General features: G+C 42.3%; 1 protein-coding gene across 5 annotated transcripts in view; it reads left to right on the top strand.

The window, feature by feature from the left end:
• The window catches only part of LOC133500420 (intermembrane lipid transfer protein VPS13B-like), a 506,059-nt gene that overhangs the window by 307,247 nt on the left and 176,043 nt on the right, over window positions 1-22,769 (top strand). For all 5 annotated transcript variants that reach the window (XM_061819054.1, XM_061819055.1, XM_061819056.1 and 2 more), the window contains exons 33-34: window positions 5,280-5,406; window positions 6,007-6,150. In XM_061819054.1, coding sequence (XP_061675038.1) covers window positions 5,280-5,406; window positions 6,007-6,150 — 271 coding nt within the window. The remainder of the gene's footprint in view (window positions 1-5,279; window positions 5,407-6,006; window positions 6,151-22,769) is intronic.

The raw sequence follows: 22,769 nt of genomic DNA, 5'->3' as shown, positions 1-22,769 counted from the left end.
TATGATGCTGCTCACAGTGGTCAAAGGGGGCACTCATGGCATTGGTGTGTTTGTTCAGACACATAGAAAATTAGAGGGAACGTTGGTCTTGACATTAATTTAATTTGTTTCATAAAACTTGGTAACAAAACAAGCCTGATCCTAAACAATCAGTATTCACACAGAAAGAGGAAATGCGTTAACCATACTGAGCATGTTCGGAAGTTATGACAAAAGCTTGACTGAGCTTCTTCACTTACTGCGAGCACATTTATGTGGAAAGTTATCAACGTCATGAGCCATGTCAAAGGAAATTCACTTACACTGAAAAAATTTCTGGGATATAACACAGGTAATTTTTCAGTATCTAACTTACGGGCGTCAAACTCAAATTCACAATGGGCCATAATTTTAAATTGAGCAAAGCCGCGGCCCAAGGTTCAACAAATGAACCTTTTAATATGCAACCAAACAAATGCGTAATACTTGTAATACCAGCACGCCAGCTCTAATATTAATTTGAAATTGCCAAATTTGTAATTATATTTGGCCCGCAGGCCAGAGTTTGACATCTATGATCTAACTATAACAACTATGAGATTGTGATTTACTTTCACTTGATCTAACATTAGACTACTCTATCCAAATATCTAAATGCGAATGGCCATTTTCTCCCGCGGTACGTCTCATCTTGAAGATGAAAACTTTTCCCCTCTACAAGCTTTAGGAAGCTATAGATCATCTACTGCTAGCTTTCATCAATGGATTGACAATAGATAGCACCGTAAATTACACAAGATTATAACAATCCATCATGATGAAATAAAATGATTTGATTATATGAATATTTAGTTTTGAAATTTAATGCGTATTGATCTTTTTAAAAATGTCTGTCCTCAGTCCGTGCAGTGTCAAAAATTATGATTGTGGTATTAGGTAACAATTACATACTTGGGTATAACAACTCAGTAAGTTATTTTAAGGTCTTGAGCTTCCATCCCTAATCACACTCGCAACTTTATATCTGCGGGCATGACTGGTGGACCACACCTATAACTTTATATCTGCGGGCTTGACTGACCACTCCCGTACATTTTTCAAATGTGAGTGACTGTTATTGTCTTCAGCGGTCCTAACTGTACTTTGTTTTTTTTACAAATGGTCCTTTGTCACTCCAGCTGTGTTTCCCGTTAAGGCCACTCAAGTGAGAGTCATTATTTTTTTGTGGTACACCAGAGGGATCTGTGAGCTGAAATGCCAGGATGAGGGAGCGATTTTGCATTCTCACAACATCAGACATTAAAACAGATATTTGTGAAATATGAATAAATATGTATGAATTTGTCAAATTGGCGGAACTATTGTATGTCCACTGTAATTATAGTTGTATAAAAACAAGTATGTTACTGAGTTGGGATCATTTTTGGACTTGTATCCGCTGTGTTCTTAGGCCAAAACATGGAAATTGTACAACTCACACAATTTTTATGCACTTTTGTATCTGCTTATCTATTTATAAAATGAGCTGTATTGCTGCGTGCCAGTACCCTTTCCTTTGTTCATAAGAATTGCTTTTAAAATGAATGCATAAGGCGGCACGATGACTCAGCTGGAAAGAGTTGGCCTGACAGTTCTGAGGTCTCGGCTTCAATCCCGGACCCAACTGTATGGACTTTGCATGTTCTCCCCGTGCCTGTCTGGGTTGTCTCCGGGCACTCCACTTTCCTCCCACATCCCAAAAACATGCAACATTAATTGGACACTTAAGTATGATTGTCAGTGCGGCTGTCCCTCCATGTTATTTTTGATACTGAATGTAAAAAGAAAAAAAACATTACTTAAAATAGAGAGTTGAGTTCACGGCTTTTATTGTCTCCTGTAATCCTACAAAAATGCATGCCCTCCAATGTAACGGGATTTGACCCACACCACTTCCAGAGTTCACACCTTCCACTTGTTTTCTACATCGATACACTCAGACTCTCTCCTGTTTTGGAGACACAACGCATGTTCTCGCTACAGTTTTATTGGGTTTACTTCAATTCCTGTAGTTTTGGGTCAGCAGTGACCTCAGTCAGTTTCCTGAGGTTTTGTGAGAAAATTCCAACACCATGGATCCACCGACAGGATCTGTCCTCATCCCAATGTGTAGGTGCTGGATAGGACAGACCCTTTGTCAGGGCTCTGTGAACCTACTCCATCTCTGGGCTTTTCAAGCCTCTCTCAGTTTGCAAAAGCCACTGATATTGCTGTTGTTTAGTTTTGCACAAAATAAAAGACACACTTTCCATGTATTGTTTTTTTTCCCCAACTACTCAAAGGTGTGTAGAGACACACACACACAGCTCGATGTCAGAGCCCCCCATATATTACCAGTAAACTGAGCACTATGCGTTTTTGCCTTTCTGGTGAATGATAGCACCTGTCCACTGCAACAAGACACTTACTGTTTCAATCCCTGTCTGAGGAGAGATTAGCTAACAGCAATTGCACTCATACATCATTTCACCTCTAAATTAAACCTCTTTTGCTGGCTATTCAAAGAAATGTGTCAGGAAATAATAGCCCAAGGGCAGCAGTAATGCACATTTGTGTAGGAGACGTGAAAATGATAGTGGTTCTGGCTGAGTACTGTACACCGGGCCACCTAGAAACAGGGCTTTTTATAATCTCAGCCAACTATAAATATTGTAAGCCATACAGCATGATTGTTTTAATAGCAGCAGATGTGGCAATTAACACCAAGTTATAAAGCTGCCTTGTATATTTGCTTTACTGCTAACAAATGTTCCCACAAATATGACTTGATTGTGGGAATGCACATTAGTGAAATGAAGAAAGCTGATGTGAGAAGGTCTCCGTTTGATCTTGTGTAAACAATTAAGGTTGTTTCCAAATGGGACTTGTCAAATAATGTCTCACTATGTCTCTAACTTTGTTTGGGCTTCCAGCTAAAATGTGATATAGCCAGGAACTTTAAATAATGATTCAAATATGAATCCTTTTTTTCCGAGTGTATCACAAGATTTTATCTTAGTTGGTCGAACAAACGCCAATGAAATTAGCCTTTACAAATTTGATTGACCTGTTATTTTGGTTTGCAAACATGTAGGACTGCACTGTTGGTACTTGGAGCCCTTTCTAATATTTTCTCATTCTCATTTGAATGTATTTCAAAGCAGCAGGGCTTTAGGTGAACTGACCTGCCATGTCGCAATTTGCAGGTCAGTTTCCACCATGGCGGGGACCGCAGGGACTCCCACCAGCCACTTTCATGGGTTGAATTGCATTCATTTTTATACTGCACGCAGTATATGTAAATCCTCCAACTCTACTCCACTGTTTCATTCATTAAGTCCACACTCATGCATGGGTGCACAAGCAAACACCGGTGGCCCACGTGTGCAGAGACTGAGAGCACGTTTGTCAAGCAGGTTTTAGAGAGGGTATTTGAACATTTTACCATTATGCAATTTACAACTTTGCAAACTTAGCAAAAGTATGGAACTGTTAACACTCATGTCTGCCATTAGACCAAATAAGCAGACGCTGATGTCATACGCTGCTTTGTACTTCATGATGCTGGCGGCTAGTCCATTACAATAATCCAAATGTTGCTTGCTTTCGGTTATTTCTGATTTATCAACTATTTTGTGTGTGAGACTGTCGGCTTCAACTTCTGCATTGGGTGCTGTTTGCGACAATTTAAGTGTAGTTATGTTTAAGTCTGGTTCACCAACCAAATGACAAGAGAGTCACATGACGCCACACAATATCTTCTGTTGGGTGTCCTGGGCATCGGTATTACACTAGTTAAACCTGCCTGGGCGATCAACTTGCCTAAATGGCCACCACGGTGGGAAGGTTGTTATTCCCATGAAGGCAACGGGGCAATACTCTTGTTTATTATTTAAATGACCAAAAACAACAACTTTCATGTATTGTAGTATCTTTCATGCTATTTGCTCAATAACTGAGTAATTATTTCACTGTGTACTTTTTACTCTTACTCAATTTTTGGGAGGACTACTATTGACGTTTACTTGACTCACATTATTCTCAAGTAACTGTACTCTTACTCAAGAAGAATGTTTGGCTACTCAAGCCCCTCAATACATCTATATCCTGTATTGCTACTCTTAGGTTTAAGCAATATATTTGCTCATCATACCAGCCATTGTGGTATTTGTTACACTGGTCGTTTGTATTTTCACATTGAGGCGGTGCAAGTCGTGGCCTTAGTTGTGGTCCCAGCAGAACTGCAAAGCACATGTACCATCAATGACAAGAACTGACCCGCTAGTACATCTTGTATTAATTAGGTGACGTGCCTGCAATTATATAATTAATTTACGAATGTTAATACTAAATGTATTAACCGATGGAACGACATTAGGGATTATGTCACAACACAGAATGATCTAACTTCAAATTCATAAATGGCCAACATAAACAGAAAAAGTATTGTACTTAATATTTTCCTGGAGGATGCATTTGGGATGAGACATTGATGTATGTAATAGTGAAAAATGAAGTGGGACAAGCAGTGATTTTAGTTTCTTTCCCAGAATGAGAATGTACTTAAAGAGGAGGATGGTACTCATGTGGCACAGCTTGAAGCAGGTGCCAAGTGCAGGTGCAGACGGGCCTGGTTGAACTTGGAGGCCAGAACAACCAAAAAAAAGCAAACAAATTGGGGAAATTTCATTTTAATGTTACATTTCTATATCATCTACTTGAACCCTGTAAATGAGTTTTTCTGCGTGAGGAAAATGTGATTTGAATTGTGAAAGATGTTTGCCTTATTGTTTTGTCAGAGTCAGTCTGTTAAAATAAAACATATCACTGCACGGCCTGGGGGATCTCTCAGACACCCCCACCCCCCCACATACAATAAATAACAAACTATATACTTTTTGTCACCTTTGTCATGCCTTTGATATTTGCATGTCTATAAAATTGTGATCTAATAGTTTTTTTCCCGCTTTTATTAGCATGACTCTTCAGTTGATTGAGCCTAGGCCTTGTTGAAGCTCAATGGTAAAATAACAACACAAAGAGGTTGTGAAGATGATGGCTCAGATGAGAGGTGAAATGTCTGATCAGAACACTCCAGTTGCAATCAATTCAATGTTGAATGAGAATAATGACAGGGAGGCAGAAACAGTGAACCTTATTTCCAAAAATGACCATCAAACTTTGATCCTTCAGATGAAGTGAATGTTAGTTATTTCTAGAACCTTCCCCCCCAAAAAAAACATGTGCATGACCATAGTTTGATTTTATATGTATTCGTGTAGTATCAGGAGGCACCAGGAGCGTCGGGCCATCCTGACACCCATTGTGACTGACTTCTCTGTCCGAGTGACTGCTGCCCCCGCCATCATCTTCAGCAAGAATCTCTCCCTTGATACCGGACAAGTAGAGGTCAGTGGACTCAGCACAGATTTATTTTTTTTTAAGTTTCTATCATAGAAAGTTTGATTCAAAATTGAGCAAACGTTTCATCACTAGTGTCACCTTATTATCCCGTCTCGTAACCTTAATCCTCTTGGAGTTTCCACTGCAGAACCAGTTCACTGTTCTCGATTTTGGGTGATGCCAAATGTATTAAACATTTGCCTCTAGACACTAAGTCTCTCGTTTGGAATCCCACAGACAGAAAATGGAGGCTTTTGACCTGCAGAGTTCAAACCATTGCTTGTACAGCTGATGTTTTCTGGCACAGCTCCCTCCAACTTCCTGCCTCTTTGATGCCTACTCTCTCTACACTAACATTCCCCTTGACAATGTATAACAACTAATTCATAACCTGAACTGACATGTATACACAGGGCATGCAAAATACGGTATGTGCAGCTCCCAAGGATTTGTAAAACATAGCGAACTCGTAGAGAGTATAATAATATGTTTGATATTGCTCAAATATTGGAATACATAAAACACTATCACAGTACATTTTTAATGAATTTTCACCAACTCTGCTTCAGTGATTGATTTGCTATTTGAACTGCGCTTCCTTTTTAGGATTTAGTGGTGTGTGGCCATTCTCTTGAAGTGAATGTGACCAGCATTCTGGATGTTTTCCTCAGCATTGCGCAGGTGCACCTCCTTCAACAGCTTCTCAGAGACAACATGGGGGCCATGGACACTCCTGTGCAAGGCGCTGAGGTAATGCCCTGTACAGTAATTGCATGTACCCATCCTAACTCGGCACTCACATTCACTGGTAACAGAACGGAAACTTTTGTTTAGTTGACTGTTGTTATCTTTAATTTCTTAACATGAAGATTGAGGTGCAACATAATACATCCATATACAGTACTTTTTATATATGTTATTCATATACAGTGGTGTGTTTTGCGTGTTTGACACATAAATCTTTCCCATCATCAAGCAGATTTAATTAGTCAGAAACTACAGGAAAAAAATGCAGTTTTTAAAGTGTTTTCATTATGAAGGAAGGAAAAAAAAATCTGGCAGCATGATGGAGGAGCTGTAAAGCATTGGCCTCACAGTTCTGAGGTCCCGGGTTCAATCCCAGACCCACCTGTGTGGAGTTTGCATGTTCTCCCCCTGCCTCTGTGGGTTTTCTCCAGGCACTGCGGTTTCTTCCCACAGCTCAAAAACATGCAACATTAATTGGACACTCTAAACTGCCCCTATGTGTGGTTGTGTGTGTGGCTTTTGTCTTGATGTTCCCTGCGATTGGCTGGCAACCATTTCAGGGTGTACCCTGCCTCCTAGCCATTGACAGCTGGGATAGGATCCAGCACTCCCGTGACCCACGTGAGGATAAGCGGCAAAGAAAATGGATGGATCGATGGATGAAAAAAAAATCCCAACCTACATGGCCCTGTGTGAAAAAGTGATTGTCCCCTAAACCTAATAACCTAAACCCCACTCATCTTTTGAGAATTCCGCCACATTTGAGGATTTTCTAACGTAAACTGCCTTATTAAGGTCATTCCACAGCATTTTAATAGGATTCAGAATAGGACTTTGACTGGGCCTCTCCAAAGTCTTCATTTTGTTTTTCTTCAGCCATTCAGTGGTGGACTCGCTTGTATTTATTGGATTGTTGCAGAACCCAAGTTCGTTTCAGCTTGAGGTCATAAACAGATGGATGGACATTCTGCTTCAGAATTTTTTGGTAGACAATAGAATTTATGGTTCTGCAAAATTCAGCAGATCTTTTAGGTCATGAAGCACTAAGCGGTATTTTTCTATCTATCTATAATGTTCATTTAATGAAATGCGGTGTTACTTTTACCCCAAATTTAATAAACTACACGCCTTCCCACAAGGTCAAATTTGCCCCGACCGCAGAATATTTACCTTGAAGTCTTGGGAGTCTTCAAAATGTCATCTGGCCAAAATTGAAATGAGCCTGAATGTTCACTTTGCTCAGCAGTGATTTTCATTTTGTAACTCAGTCAAGCAGGCCATTTTTGCCCATTATCTTTTCCATGATGGAATCGTGAAGACTGTCCTTAATTGAAGAAAGTTCAGTCTCCAGTTCTTTGGATGTTATTGTGGGGTGTTTTGTGACATCTTGGATGAATCACGGCAGTAGTCTTGGGCTATTTTTAGTTTGCTGGGCATTCCTGGGGTGCTTTCACACTGTCTTGTGTTTTCACCATTTATGAATAATGGTTCTGACCGTGGTCCGATGGAGCCCCAAAGCTTTAGAAATTGATTAATATTTTCCACACTGATAGATCTCAACTGCTATCTTTCTTGGTTGTTCCAGCTAAGATGTCAGCTCTTGAGATCTTTTGGTCGACTTCACTTTGTAAGGCAGGTCCTATTTAAGTGATTTCTTGACAGGTGGGGCTTTATGAGGTCTGGGTGTGGCTAGAGGAATTGAACTAAGCTATGTGACCATAGTTATGCTGTAACGGGTGGGAGTGAGTGGATGTCGCAATTTTGTATTTTCTTGTACAAATGTTTAAATTTGTTTAATGATAAAAATGTTTGTGTGACAAAGATGCAAAAGAAAAAACAAAAAAAAAACAGGAAGGCGGCAAAGACTTTCACACCACTGGATGTTTTATATATATATATATATATATATATATATATATATATATATATATATATATATATATATATATATATATATATAAGTTAGTTAAAGTTATCAACTTACCTCTGTCCACTTTGGTCAAAAATGATATTGCAAATATTTTCTTGATATACATTCCCCAAACTAATGCCTATACTGGTGTGCATCCAACACATTTAAATATTTACTCAACACACAGTGGTTCTTTAATGTGGCTTTAGTTTACTGCACTGTCCTCAGCTGCAGCTTCCAGGGCCTTTTCCTATTGTTTACAGGACAGGGAGCTCCCAGGCGCCATTTGCCCAGTCTGACCACTCAATAAAACTTGCTAATGGAACACAATATAAAAATATTTACCAGCTGTTGTGAGGATGAGAGTCATAGCGACTAGCAATGTGCAGGGAAAAGATGCAATGGTGCAATGAAAAAAAGAAGTGACTTGACAGTCATGGAGTAGTTCTGCTTCTCCACCTGTAGTTCTTTTCTACTTGTTTAACCAAGTAGCATGAATTCTATCAAAGACAAATGGTATTAGTTTCCCTGGAAAACATAAAGGTAATTAACATATGTAGTATATTTTACAATACTGTGTTAAAACAATTCTTGATTTGTCAATTGTGAATTCCTTTTATTATTGAGACAGCTAGACCTATGTACGTAAGTACTAGTTTTACATCTGCTCTTGATTTGGTCTTGAAGGCCTCACCTTTGACTGGTAATGATTCATGGCTTGATTCTGCTGAGGGGTAGCTAATGGCTGTAAGAGGGTTCATCCAAGTTCAAGGCAAGATGGGAAAGAACAGCAACTCCTCTGGGAAGTCTACAAAAAAAATTAGTTGTTTATCCATTACCCAATATGTAAGCAGAATCTGAACACAAAAGCAATTCTTTTTGTCAGCATTTGGTGTTAATCTGGAACTATAGAAGAAAATTATGATATGATATGCAGTGGAACCGCAGGTTACGAATGACACTTGTCAACAAGCAATTTGGGATACGTACCAAATTTCACAGATAACTGACCTCAAGTTACGTATTATTTTCAGTTTGCAAATGGTTATATGAACAAACGGAAGGATCGTTTGTACTTCTACTTGCACTGCATGACGATAACTGCATAAAGCTTGGCTGTAACGTGAAAATCAGTTGTCTGCTCTGCAGCGTAAGGCAGAAATGTGTTCTAGGCAAAGGTTGCGCCTGAACATCATCAATCATCTTTTGGGATTTGATATAGCAAAATAAAAATAAAAAATACTATTTACAGTATGCACAGTGTTATTTGAATTATTCCTTCTCCGTAATTAAAACAACAAATGGTTAATGTAATCATGTCACTATACCCCTTCACTTAGGTGTTAGTTTAGCAAATGTTCTGCTGCTACACATTCAGCTAAACCAAATGCAAACGGCAGCCACCATATTACAAGTAAAGAACGAAGGATGTGAAACTTTTTCTAAAAAGGTAAACAAAGATCTTAACAGTCAGAATGCCACCAAGGATAGAAATGGAAATGAGCAGAAAGATGTGCACATTGTGCAACCGTCATTTACTGTGCGTCACGCCGTGCAGTTTAAAACATACGCACTCTCTGTTGTTGTGTTGGTAGTGTTTGCTCTTTATTAAACTGAGCAAAATAAGAAACTACAGGCTGGTGATAGCGTTAGGCAATAAATAAATAAAAATCAAAAGAAATGTGCACAATGACTCTGATGCCCTTCTTTACGATTTTTTTTTTCCTCAACATAAAAGTAAAAGTTTCTCAGGATCAATTTGTTGTGCTAAACTTAACCAATGGACCAAAAGAAACAGACAAAATAAAAAAACACTCCCCGTGTTATGATGGAATAAAAGCTCTTCTTCGATGAGGAGCTGTATTTCTTCTGCCATTTCCCATCTTTAGTTAACATTAATGAGCAATAAATTGGAATCATATTTAATTATTTTTTTTTAGTTCTTTATGTGTTTTTACTTTATTGCTACAATGCACTATTTATTTTTAACCACAGCCTGATGAAACAAAGGTAAGCGTAATCAAATTTGGGGGCTGGAGCAGAAAATTGCATTTCCATTATTTTAATGGGAAACACTATCTAGGTTTAAAAATAGTTTGGCTGACAAACGGTCATGGAAACAATTATGTCCATAACGCATGGTTCCATGTTGTATGGGAAATTGGCTTTTTACCTGCTAGCATACAAAAAGTTGTATATATTGATTTCCTCCTCACCGATCACATGCAAAATTACACAAAAAGTAAATAATTTTATACATAAATGATTAGTTTCCGAAAAGGTGTCAATTAACAAGTTATTATAACAGGGCGGCTACTTAACATTGTTCAGCCTGTTCTCCATTTATGACTTGGTAGCCAGAGTGTCATGTCACTGTCAAAAAGGAAGCAGAGCTGCAGTGTTATCATAGATTTGTGGTACCTCACAGCAACGGTGATTGAAGAGCTGTATCTTTATGGGCATTCTCGTTTGGGAGCCCCTTTCCTTGTCGCAGCCCTTAAGGCTTTTTTGTATTCGCACGGCAGCAACCACGCTGACATCACTGCGGCCAGCCCATGTGCAGTTTGCCTTTATACTCAAGCACAACCACCACGTGCAGTCTTAAAATGTACTGCAGTTCCCCTCCAAGTTGGGGGTGTCGCTATGGCTGTTATTGGCTTGGACAATCTCGGGTGGAGTTTCCTCCGAATTTTATAACCATTTCTGGGAGCTGTTTTTAGTTTCCTTTCTGTAATAAGGAATAAAGACAACTGTGGAAGAGTGTCTAGGAGAGCGAATGGCCCAAAGATGACAAGATTTTACATTAAATTATGTCGCAAATCAGGGGTGGTGGCGGTGATATGTAGAACCCAGGAGCAGGTGAGTACATCACCACAGCCTGTGACTAAATCGGACCAATCACAACAGATTACAGTATTTCCATGACATTCTACACGCAGCAACAATTATTGTGCGTCAAGTGACGCAGAGGTGCTGCACACACTCCCCAATGCATCGGTCACATGATGCAATGCGGGTGTGGTCAGCCTCAGGAGGGCAGGAGTAGAAAGAGGCCTTTACTGCTGCAGTCATCATCATAATGAAAGGTGTACTGTGCATTGCCCCAACAGTATTGGGAGGCAGATTGACCTGGGATTCATTTGCATGCGACAGGATTACCCCCTTAATCAGACCAATTTCACCAAAAGAATGAAGGGGGGTTCTAAAGTATGATGGAATTATTTATTTTGGTGTGTTTTAATCACCGCATGTCACATACATATTATTAAGACACATAGGAACTCGTTTACGTTGAGGGAAATGCATAATATGCCTCCTTTAAAAGTTGCTGTGTTTCCACCTATGTTAGTAAATGCTTCTATTGCTGTCAACTTTTATCGCCTTGTAGTTATTTTTCAAAAAATAATCTTGCATGCATGGAGGTTAATCCCAATAAATATGGTCTGGCCCATCTTGTTTTAAGTATCTGTATTTCCATCTGTGTCAGGGATGTGAGTTCTTTGTTAACTGCCTCTTCCTGCTTCATGGCCCAGGCTAGTAGCAGAAAATTCCATTATCTTCAAGCATGGGTTTGGTTGGTCATTAATCAGGAGCTCATTGTGCAAGCTGCGAGGCCCTCTAGTGGTGTGTTTTAGTACAGTACCCCCCAACTCAAAGGTTGTGTCTTCTCACTACCAATCTGCAAATTAGCAAAGCCTAAAACACAACTCCACTCTCAGTCAGCAGTTTAGTTTACACTGCTCCTTTCTCAGTGTCCTCTACTTCTACAGTGAAGACAATAAGTATTTGAACACCCTGCTCTATTGCAGGTTCTTCCACTTAGAAATCATGGATGGGTCTGAAATTTTCATTCTCGGTGCATATTCACTGCGAGAGACATAATCTAAAAAGAAAGATCCAGAAATAATGTCTGATTTTTTTTTTTTAACGATTTATTTGTGTGATACAGCTGCAAATAAGTATTTGAACACCTGAGAAAACCAATGTAATTTGGTACAGTAGCCTTTGTTTGCAATTACGGAGGTCAAATGTTTCCTGTAATTGTTCACCAGTTTTGGACACACTGCAGGAGGGATTCCTCCACACAGACCTTATCGAGATCGAACAGGTTTCTGGGCTGTCGTTCAGAAACATATATTTTCAGCTCCCTCCAAAGATTTTCTATTGGGTTTCGGTCTGGAGACTGGCTAGGCCACGCCAGAACCTTGATATGTTTCTTACGGAGCCACTCCTTGGTTTTCCTGGCTGTGTGCTTTGGGTCATTGTCATGTTGAAAGACTCACTTACGATCCATCTTTAATGTTCTGACTGAGGGAAAGAGGTTGTTCCCCAAAATCTCACAATACATGGCCGCAGTTATCCTCTCCTCAGCACAGTGCAGTCGTCCTGTCCCATATGCAGAAAAACACACCCAAAGCATGATGCTACCACCCCCATGCTTCACAGTAGGGATGGTCTTCTTGGGATGGAACTCCTCATTTATGACTAAAAAGTTCCATTTTGGTCTCATGTGACCACAAAACATTCTCCCATGATTCATCTGTATCATCCAAATGGTCATTGGCAAACTTAAAACGGGCCTTGACATGTGTTGATTCAAGCAGGGGAACCTTCCGTGCCTTGCATGATTTCCAACCATGACGTCTTAGTGTATTACCAACAGTCACCTTGGAAACGGTGGTCCCAGCTCTTTTCAGGACTACCTGTCGTGTAGTCCTGGGCTGATTCCTCACCTTTCTAAGAATCATTGAGACCCCACAAAGTGATAACTTGCATGGGACTCCACTGCGATTGAGATTGACTGTCATTTTTAGCTTCTTCCATTTTCTAATGATTGCTCCAACAGTGGACCTTTTTTCACCAAGCAGCTTGGCAATCCGTAGCACTTTCCAGCCCTGGTAACTTGTCCAATTTTGTCTGTGGTGTCTTTGGACAGCTCTTTAGTCTTGGCCATGTTATAAGTTTGAGTCTTACTGATTGTATTGGGTGGACAGGTGTCTTTATGCAGCTAATGGCCTCACACAGGTGCATCTGATTGAGGATAATACATGGGGTTGAGGTGGACTTTTAAAGGCGGACTAACAGGTCTTTGAGGGTCAGAATTCTAGCTGACAGACAGGTGTTGAAATACTTATTTGCCGCTGTATCACACAAATACATCATTAAAAAAATCATACATTGTGATTTCCGGATTTTTCTTTTTAGATCATCTCTCTCACAGTGGACATGCACCTACGATGAAAAGTTCAGATCCCTCCATGATTTCTAAGTGGGAGAACTGGCTATATAGCCGGGTGTTCAAGTACTTATTTTGTTCACTGTAAGTCTTTTTTTCCTTTCCTTTTCTTTCTCACTTATTTTTGAGAACATGCTCTTTGACTTGAACAGACCCCACCCCACTCCCTCCCCAATCCCGCGCACTGATTTCAAACAGTTCCCATCATCCCTCACAGCTGTGTTTTATTGTCCGGGTTAATGAATTTGTTTTGTCGAGGCTTTTGGGTTCCCTGGCAGTGTTGAGGCGAAGCAGGCATGTGGGCAATATGCGCACACATGCCGTCCATGGAAGCCTCATGTGGGACTTGGCTTTTCAATTCATTGAGATGTGTGTGTGAGAGTTAACATATTGTCATCTGCTTTGATTTTATTTTCCATAATCTGTTGCATTTTATGCTATTGTATATTAAGGCCTTTTTTTCCAGAGTTTCTTCTGTTTGCCCCAATGGATACTGAAATCACAGTCAAGATTTATCCAGACTGATTGAAATAAAATATAGACACATCCAATTTACTAGTTTCTTATTAGCCACTATATTTATTTGATTTGTTATTGTTTCTCTAGCTATAGCATTATAGAGCCCCCACACCTTTCGCTCCATGGTATAGCATTGTTTAAGGATGAACTCAACATTTTGGGCAGATTGTTGTACATTCTTTTGGTTGTTCTTCCTGCAGGACTTGCCACATAAGATGGTTTATGTTAATCTTGTAGAAGTGAAGCTCGGCTTTTTGTCAGGGAGCTTTCAGCAGCAGGAGATGAGTCAATGAGGCGGCTGTGAATAGATGATAGAGTGATTTCTTCGACTTAAACTGTGTCACAACACAGAAGTGTCTGTCCTCACTCTTGCACATATACATACATATGGTTCCCACGTTCTCTACATGCTAACATTATCACAGTGTGAGGGACAGTACTGAAATGCTGCTAAAGTGTATATTTTGTGTGTCTGCTTTGCTCTTTTACTGAAAGACAAGGAGAGATACTTACAACGTGGGACAAATTGAGTGATTGGTTTATCACACCAGCACAATAATATACAAGACAAAAGATATTAATGATCATTTTTTCTTGACACAGTCAGATAATTCTTATTGTGGTGATACTCTGCAGTGGTTTGCAGCTTTATCATACTAAAATGTGTTATTTTTGTTGATATTGCTTGATTAACTTAGGTTTTAAAAAGCAGAGTAAATTGAAGGTCCCATGATCTTAAAATCCACCTAACATTCCGTGGATCACAATAAGTCTGTGACCTGGTTTAAGTCTGACATTTATACAGTTTGTCGATTGTACGGAATCACTGATGAAAGCCAAAAGGCAGGAAACTGATCTGAACAGTTTAAGGCGTGGTAATGAAATACTTACGCTACTTAGTATTCAAGTACCTACCCGTTCCACTCTACTTTGGAAAATGGTTGACCGAGACCACCTTCAACAGTCAATGTAACATTTGCAGCTATATCGACCTAGACTCAGTATCCAGTCAGATTTGGGCTTTATCTTTGCATCTGTCATGGTCACAACTGTGACAACATATCATCAGTAGGGTAAAACTTGTGACTGTCTAAACCTAGCTCACATTCCCTATCGATGGCCAAACAGTCCAACGATTGCTAAATTCTGCATCACGATCATAGGCAGAGCCAACATCAACTGATCAAAAAGCGACATTGCTACAAAGTCTTGGCCACCAGAACCTATTTATCCTCTGTTAACGTTTTGACATCTACTGCTTTAAAAAATTTTTTAATAATGATTATGACCAATATATAGAGTACTAACAAACAGAGGAAAAGTACTTTCTATATTAAAGTTAAGGAGAACAGCGATCCAGTCAGAGCAAAGCTTTATTGAAATACTTTATGGAATATTAATGAGAAATCCACCATCTGACCTGGCAGAACTTTTAGACCAACTAGAATAGCTTTACAAAAGGCATCCTGGGCATTTCCAACACAAATTATCTTGCAACCCTATAAAAAGATTTAAAAGATTATTTTAAAGAAATTATGAGAATAGTTATGGTGTGGGACCATTAAGAATTAAGGTGAAGAATTCTTGTCTCAGCAATCACAATGTTCTACATGCAGTGTCTTCGACTATACAATTTCTGTTTCCTAAAGATTTGGTACAGCTTTTGTTTTTGATTGTTAGATTGTTCAGGTCTAAATGATGAAGTGTCTGCTAAACGTTCAGCTGTACATTTTATTTTGACATTTGTCCATCACATCCAATTGTCAACTAATTCTAACCACCTGTGTGCAGCTCGTATAATGTAATTTGTCATTAACATTGTCACTCGGCCATTTGCTAAAAGTTGCCAAAGACCTGACTTCAAGTAATGAACAGTGCATGTCCCTTTGAGTCTTCCCTCACACACGGATGCAACCAAGGTCAGCCTGTATCACAGTACAAGAGGAAAATACCGTCTGGTGTGGGGGAAGTCCCACACGGCTTCATCATCCACCTCATCCTGAGATGATTACACACATGGGAAACTGGGTTTTAGACTTCATTCAGCACTCACACAAGCACACGTTTCAAAGTGGACACACCAAGGCTGTACACAGGTTTTGGGTAAAAGGTACCCTGCATCTGATGTACCACTTGATTGCAGTCAACCTGTATGACAAAAACCTTTCGTCGGTCATAACACAGTCACAATTGCCCGTGTCACATTTCACACAACTCATTTGTTATCTCTTCTGAGCCTTTTTATTTGTATACAACCTCGTTTCATACTTTTCATCTTCACTTGCTTAAAGGTCCCCTTTCACCATTGTTTTTTGTGTTTAAATTTGATAATCTTTGGTGCCCTTTTTTCTGGTTTGCATGATCATTTTGATTGGAAATGCCCAAAATGTCCTTTTTTTTTAAGCAATTGTAGGTGGTCTTTTCTACACCTGACATTTCAGTGCTTGCATTATCTTCCAACATGTAAATAAAATTTACTCTAATTGGATTGTTCACCTTCCCTAATTTAAAAAAGGAAAATAGCTTGGCTTTGAATGGTCTAAATCCTTGGGTCCCGCTTAGTCCAAATCATTGTATTTCGTAGACATATATTGTGGTCTTTGATTTCCTAGTTCAGATTCAAAACCCTTCCTGAGTTTGATCATGAGAGTTGTTTATACACGTGGAACACATGTTCCACTAAGTGTATATAATTATGTTGTGTTTTATGAGAATGCTTGGCTATATTTGCAATGTTTTTACGTAACTGGTGTATAAATAGCAAAGTTTGCATTCTTTGCCGCCAGAAATCATTATCTCGGCCAATTCCAGTCACGTGAATGTGACTGAAACATGACTTCAAAATCACCCTTACCTCCAATCTCAGCCAGATCACGGTCTCTTTTAGCGAGCCATCCATCCAACATTGGTGAGTTGTGGTTCACAATGATTTATACACGCTGAAGAGCCACTCGTCTCACCCATGCCATACTGGCATGCCACCACAGTGCTCATCACTCTCACCATGCTTTGACAACCCACAGTGGACAGGTGTCACTGTAGTAGAGTGCTTTTTGGTGCCGGACCTCAACTATCTCAATCCTCCCTAGTGGGCTGGAGTTGTGTTTTATGCACCACAGTTTAATTAAAAAATTACAAATAAAGTATCTAAGTAAATAAGTATCATTGTGGCAGCACTGTGGCATAACTGGAGAGCATTGACCTCCAAGTTCTGAGGACTGGGGTTCATATCCCGCCTGTGTGGAGTTTGCTTGTTCTCCCTGTGCCTGCATGGGTTTTCTTCGGGCACTCTTGTTTCCTCCCACTTCCCAATAACATGCATTAATTGGAGACTCGATATTGTGTCTAGGGGTGATTGTGAGTGCAACTGTTGTCTATCTCCATGTACCCTGACATTGGCTAGCAAACCAGTTCAGGGTATACCCCGCCTCCTGCTGGATAACACGTGGGATGGGTTTCAGCACTCCTTGACCCTTGTGAGGATAAGCGGCTCAGAAAATGGATGGATGGATGTATCATTGTAAATAATCTATCCAGTCATTTTTCTATGCATTTTCTATCCTCACCAGGCTTGCAGCCATGCTGGAGCCTATCCCAGCTATCTACGGGCTGGAGCCGGGCTACACCCTAAACTGGTTGCTAGCCAAACACAGGGCACATATGAACAAACAACCATTCACATTCAATTGAAATTCTTCAGTCAACCTAGCACGCATGTTTTTGGAATGCGGGAGGAAACTGGAGTGACTGGAGAAAACCCATGCAGGCATGTTATGGATAAAAAGTAGGGAAAAAAAATTATTCTGATGCAAGGGGACCTTTCACGTTTTTCCTTAATGAAAATAGTGAAGTTAGTGTGTTGTTCTAAATCTCTATATGCATGTCTTTGTTTAAATGCTCAAATATGCACAGAGGCTGCAGTCACGCACAGCATCACTATTATAGGAGCCCATTATAAAGCAGAGTGCATTGCCAGCCAGCACGAACTGCGGTGAGACGTGGATTTACAGTGGACACGAAACACATTGGTCGGTAGCTGCTTTGGTTTGTCAGTGGGTGAGGAGAGCAATTAGAAGCAGCCAGCACTTCTGTGAAGCTTTTTTTTGTGTGTGTGTGTGCACATTGCCCATGGAACCACACGTAAATAGTATACATCATCTGTTGTACAAGTATGTAAAAGTACTGTATGTCCAGCGTATCAGGAACGAACCTCTAAGAGGTCACATCTAGTTAAATATTGCAATATTGTCTTCTTGTCCTTGCCTCTTCATGCACTGCTAGAAAATGTTACTGTCAAAGCTTGGAAACTCAGTTGGTCTCATATACCGTTTCAGTTGATCTTTTTTTGTCACAGTGTCTGCTAAATATCAGAAGCACATATAAGATTTGGACCTGAATCCGGATCATTTTCTGTGTACATTGTTTCGAGTGAGCTGTCTCCAAAAGTGCTTCTCCTTGTGATGAGTGTTTCATTATTGTCTCTGAGAGGTAAAATGTCTCACTCAAAACCTTCAAAGACAGTGATGTGTCGCAGCCGCCTTTTATGGCCAACAAAAATAATGAGTGCAGCCGGTAACTCGCTGGAAGCTTGAGCACACACGGGTGGAGAATATAGCTGAAGGGGAAAAAAAAACCCAGACATGACATGGTGAGAATAAGAGAAGCTGAAGCTGATGTTTGCTTTGATTTCTGCCTCATTCCTAACTATTTTCTGTAAATTTGGGAGCTGTCGTTCCTCAGAGGTCTGCTCTTAACCAGTTAACCTGGCTATTAACACTCTCTGAGGATGAGATTGCTTTTCCCCTCCAACATTTTCCCATCCTGCTTAGCTCTCTTCTCATTTGCCCTTTTTGCTCGAGAGTACAATAATAAATAACCATCTCTGTGTAGCCATCTCATTTTCTGTTTTGGCAGCCTTGTATCTGTTTAGAAACACTGATGTCTCATCTCATCTTCAGCACAGTTTCTAAGCAAGTGTACATCTCGCTGCCCTTCTTTTGTTATGAAACTATAGCCCCTACCCCTTTTCCCATCCCTGACTGGCTGAACCTCCTGTTTGAATCAACTGCTAATTGACATTCAGTCATAACAATTCACCTTGCCTCTTCAGTCCATGCACCCTCACTGTCCAACTTCTCAAAGCATAACTGTGGCAGTCTAAAGACGGCCTTTTGGAAACGTAATCTTTTGAGATCAGTAGCAGCTGAATTTGCAACCCCTTCAATCATTTTTGGCAAAATTGGCGCGAAAACTCCAGATTAAATCATGAAGGTTGGAATTGTGTTAGGCCAGACAATGTCTTATATGGGAGGTCAGATGTGAGATCGGGTATCGACTCAGGTGAACAGAGTGAGGAGTACCTTCTGTTTCTGTCTGTGCAAAGGAAATTGAGCCAGCGACTCAGGGGACAACTAAAAGCATGGAACATCAGGCCAACCAGTGCAGACTCGTGTACACATATCGCGATAAACTTTGTTCAGTACAAAAACAAGCAGCGAGGGGGTGAAAAAAAAGCCAAGATTTTCTTTCCCTCCTGTAAAAGCAACAATGTGATGCAAAGCTGTTTGCATGTTGACATGCTTGTATTTGATTGTATGTTCCTCAATGTATCTGCTAGTCCTGAAATCGTGGCAACGTCATGTGAAATAGACACAGATTTAAGGTTTCATGAAAAATAATAGATGCATAAATGTGTACACAGAGCCAGAGTGGGATCATGGCATCATCATCACTAAATTAAATAATCCAATCCAGGCAACTACTTTTATTCCACACTCTCTGTCTCTGTCTCTCTCCCTCTGTCTCTGTCTGTCTGTTTGGAGAATCTAAATTCTACAAAGACTACACACCCCAGTTTAAATGTCAAGCTAAATCTATTTTATGCCCTTACTGTGACCTACTGTATATCCTGCACAACAAGATCGAAAAGATAGATAATGTAATTGCACAAGTGATTGCACCATTTTAAGTGCCTGTGATTAACCCCCAAAAAGTTCACTCCAAAAATATGGAGGTACCGGTATGTTATCCCTTTTACTTTGCGCAATACTTACATCAGCTCAGTTCACCATTCCTTACTTTCTGTCACGGACGAGACTCGGGGGTGGACCCAAATGCACGACTCAGGTGAGAGGTAAGCAGGGCGGGATAAGCCTTTATTCGTTCCAATGTCGGTTACCAGGGAGTCAGTCCAAACAAGCAGCAAGATCAGTAACGGCAGGCTTACGGGGTAGGTCGGGAGACAGGCGTTGGTCGGTACACGGGAGGTAGACGTCAGGAGTACGGTAGTGCAGGAACGAGGCATGAGAGGCAACGATCTAGCAGAGTCTCTATCGTCCCCCGGGTCCTATATGTACTGGGTCTAATCGGAGGTCATGAGGCGCAGGTGTGACCCTTCCGATTAGACGGCCACGCCCAGCCCTGGCTGGAATCCATTATCATGACAGTACCCCCCCCCCTCAACGGCCGGCTCTGGACGGCCCAGGTGCATCAGGGTGAGCCGCGTGAAAGTCCCTGATGAGGGAGCGGTACACGACGAAGTGGGAGGGGATCCAAGAGCGCTCCTCCGGGCCATATCCCTCCCAGTCCACCAGGTACTGGACCCCACTCCCTCTGCGGCGGGAAGACAGCAACCGGCGCACGGTGTACACCAACCCACCGTCGACCATGCGGGGGGGCGGGGGGGACTTGAGCGGAGGAGCCAGCGACGACGTGCGATTCGGGCGAAGTCTGCTGACGTGGAACGTAGGGTGCACCCTCATCGACCTGGGCAGTTTCAACGAGACGGCGACCGGGTTAATAACCTTGGAAACAGGGAACGGGCCAACAAACCTGGGAGCAAGTTTGCGGGATTCCGTCCGCAGCGGGAGATCTTTGGTGGAGAGCCACACTCGCTGTCCCACTCTGAGCTCTGGTGCGGCCCTCCTCTTGCGGTCTGCTGCGGCCTTGTAGGCGCTGCTCATGCGCAGCAGTGTCCTCCGAGCTGCTTCCCAGGTCCGTTTGCAGCGTCGCACCACGGCCAGGGCCGACGGAACTGTGGATTCTGTGACCAGTGGAGGAAACAGGGACGGAGGATACCCATGCACGACATGGAGTGGAGCCATACCTGTTGAAGCGGAGGGTAGGGAATTGTGGGCATACTCCACCCACTTGATGTGCTGGCTCCACGTGCTGGTCCCTGGATACTAGACATCGAAGACCGGTCTCTAATTCCTGGTTAATCCTCTCAGTCTGGCCATTAGACTCTGGGTGATGACCCGATGTCTGACTTGCTGAAGCGCCGATGAGGTTGCAGAACTCCTTCCAGAAACGGGCGCTGAATTGCGGACCCCTGTCCGAAACGATGTCCTGGGGTAGACCGTGGTAACGGACGACCTCGTCTAATACCAACTGGGCTGTCTGCTTGGCCGACGGGATCTTCGGGAGCGGCACGAAGTGGACCATCTTGGAGAAACGGTCCACTATGGACAGCACCACTGTGTTCCCTTGTGAAGGCGGCAGGCCGGTAACGAAGTCCATCGCGATGTGTGACCACGGACGAAAGGGGATGGACAGGGGTTGCAACTCACCAACGGGCCGTAGGCGGGAAGTTTTATTGGCATTACACACCGGGCAGGCGTTGACGAACTCCCTTACATCCTTGCTGAGGTTAGGCCACCAGAACCTTTGTTCGACCACTGACCGTGTCTTCGCCATACCCGGGTGGCAGACCGTCTTGTTGGTATGGGCCCAGTTGATGACGTCTCCCCGCAGAGATGGGATGACGAAAAGACGGCCCGACGGACAATCCGCGGGTGGCGGTGTCTCTTCCAGGGCCTCCTTCACCCGCGACTCGATCGACCAGGTGAACCCGGAAATGAAGCACCCCGCTGGCAGGATAGTAGCGGCGTCTGAATCAGTGCGCCCTCCCTCGTGGATCCGCGAGAGTGCATCCGGCTTGCCGTTTTTGGAGCCTGGGCGGTAAAACACCTTAAAGTGGAACCGGGTGAAAAATAGAGCCCACCTTGCCTGACGGGCGTTCAACCTCTTCGCGGACTTCAGGTATTCAAGGTTCTTATGGTCCGTGAAGACAATGAACGGTACTTGCGAGCCCTCCAGCCAGTGCCGCCACTCCTCCAACGCGCTCTTGACCGCCAGCAGTTCCTTATCTCCCACGTCGTAGTTCCTCTCTGCCGGGGTCAACTTTCTAGACAGGAACGCGCACGGGTGAATCCTTCCATCCCTGGGACTCCTCTGCGACAAGACTGCTCCGATTCCTGAATTCGATGCATCCACCTCCACCACAAACTGGTTATCGGGATCCGGAATAATGAGAACGGGCGCAGTAGTGAAGCTTGCCTTGAGCCTGCCGAAAGCCTCCTGGCAGGTCCCGGACCAGTCGAAGGTGGTATTTGGCGAAGTGAGCGAATGCAGAGGAGCGGCCACGGAACTGAAGTTCCTTATGAATTTCCTATAGAAATTGGCAAATCCCAAGAACCTCTGCACCTCCCTCCTGTTGGTGGGGGTAGGCCACCGCAGCACCGCGTCGACCTTCCCGGGATCCATCCGTATCTCTCCCTCAGCCAGGACGAAGCCCAGGAAGGACACGGATGCCTGGTGGAACTCACACTTATCCATATTCACGTATAATTGGTGCTGCTGCAGACGCCGGAGCACCTCTCGGACTTGTTGAATGTGAGAGGCTAGGTCTGCTGAAAAGATGAGAATGTCATCCAGGTAAACAAAGACAGATCTGTTCAGGAACTCCCGGAGCACGTCGTTAATGAAGTTCTGAAAGACGGCCGGAGCGTTTGTCAGTCCAAAGGGCATCACAAGATACTCATAGTGCTCTGTGGGGGTGTTGAACGCCGTCTTCCACTCATCCCCTTCCCGAATCCGCACCAGATGGTAAGCGCTGCGCAAGTCGAGCTTGGTGAAGATCCGGGCCCCCTGGAGGAGAATGCTGTAGAGATAAGC

This window comes from Syngnathoides biaculeatus, chromosome 5 (assembly GCF_019802595.1).
Source record: "Syngnathoides biaculeatus isolate LvHL_M chromosome 5, ASM1980259v1, whole genome shotgun sequence".
Taxonomy (NCBI): Eukaryota; Metazoa; Chordata; class Actinopteri; order Syngnathiformes; family Syngnathidae; genus Syngnathoides; species Syngnathoides biaculeatus.
Note: the sequence above shows the minus strand (reverse complement) of the source record. Positions and strands in the feature narration are given on the sequence as shown.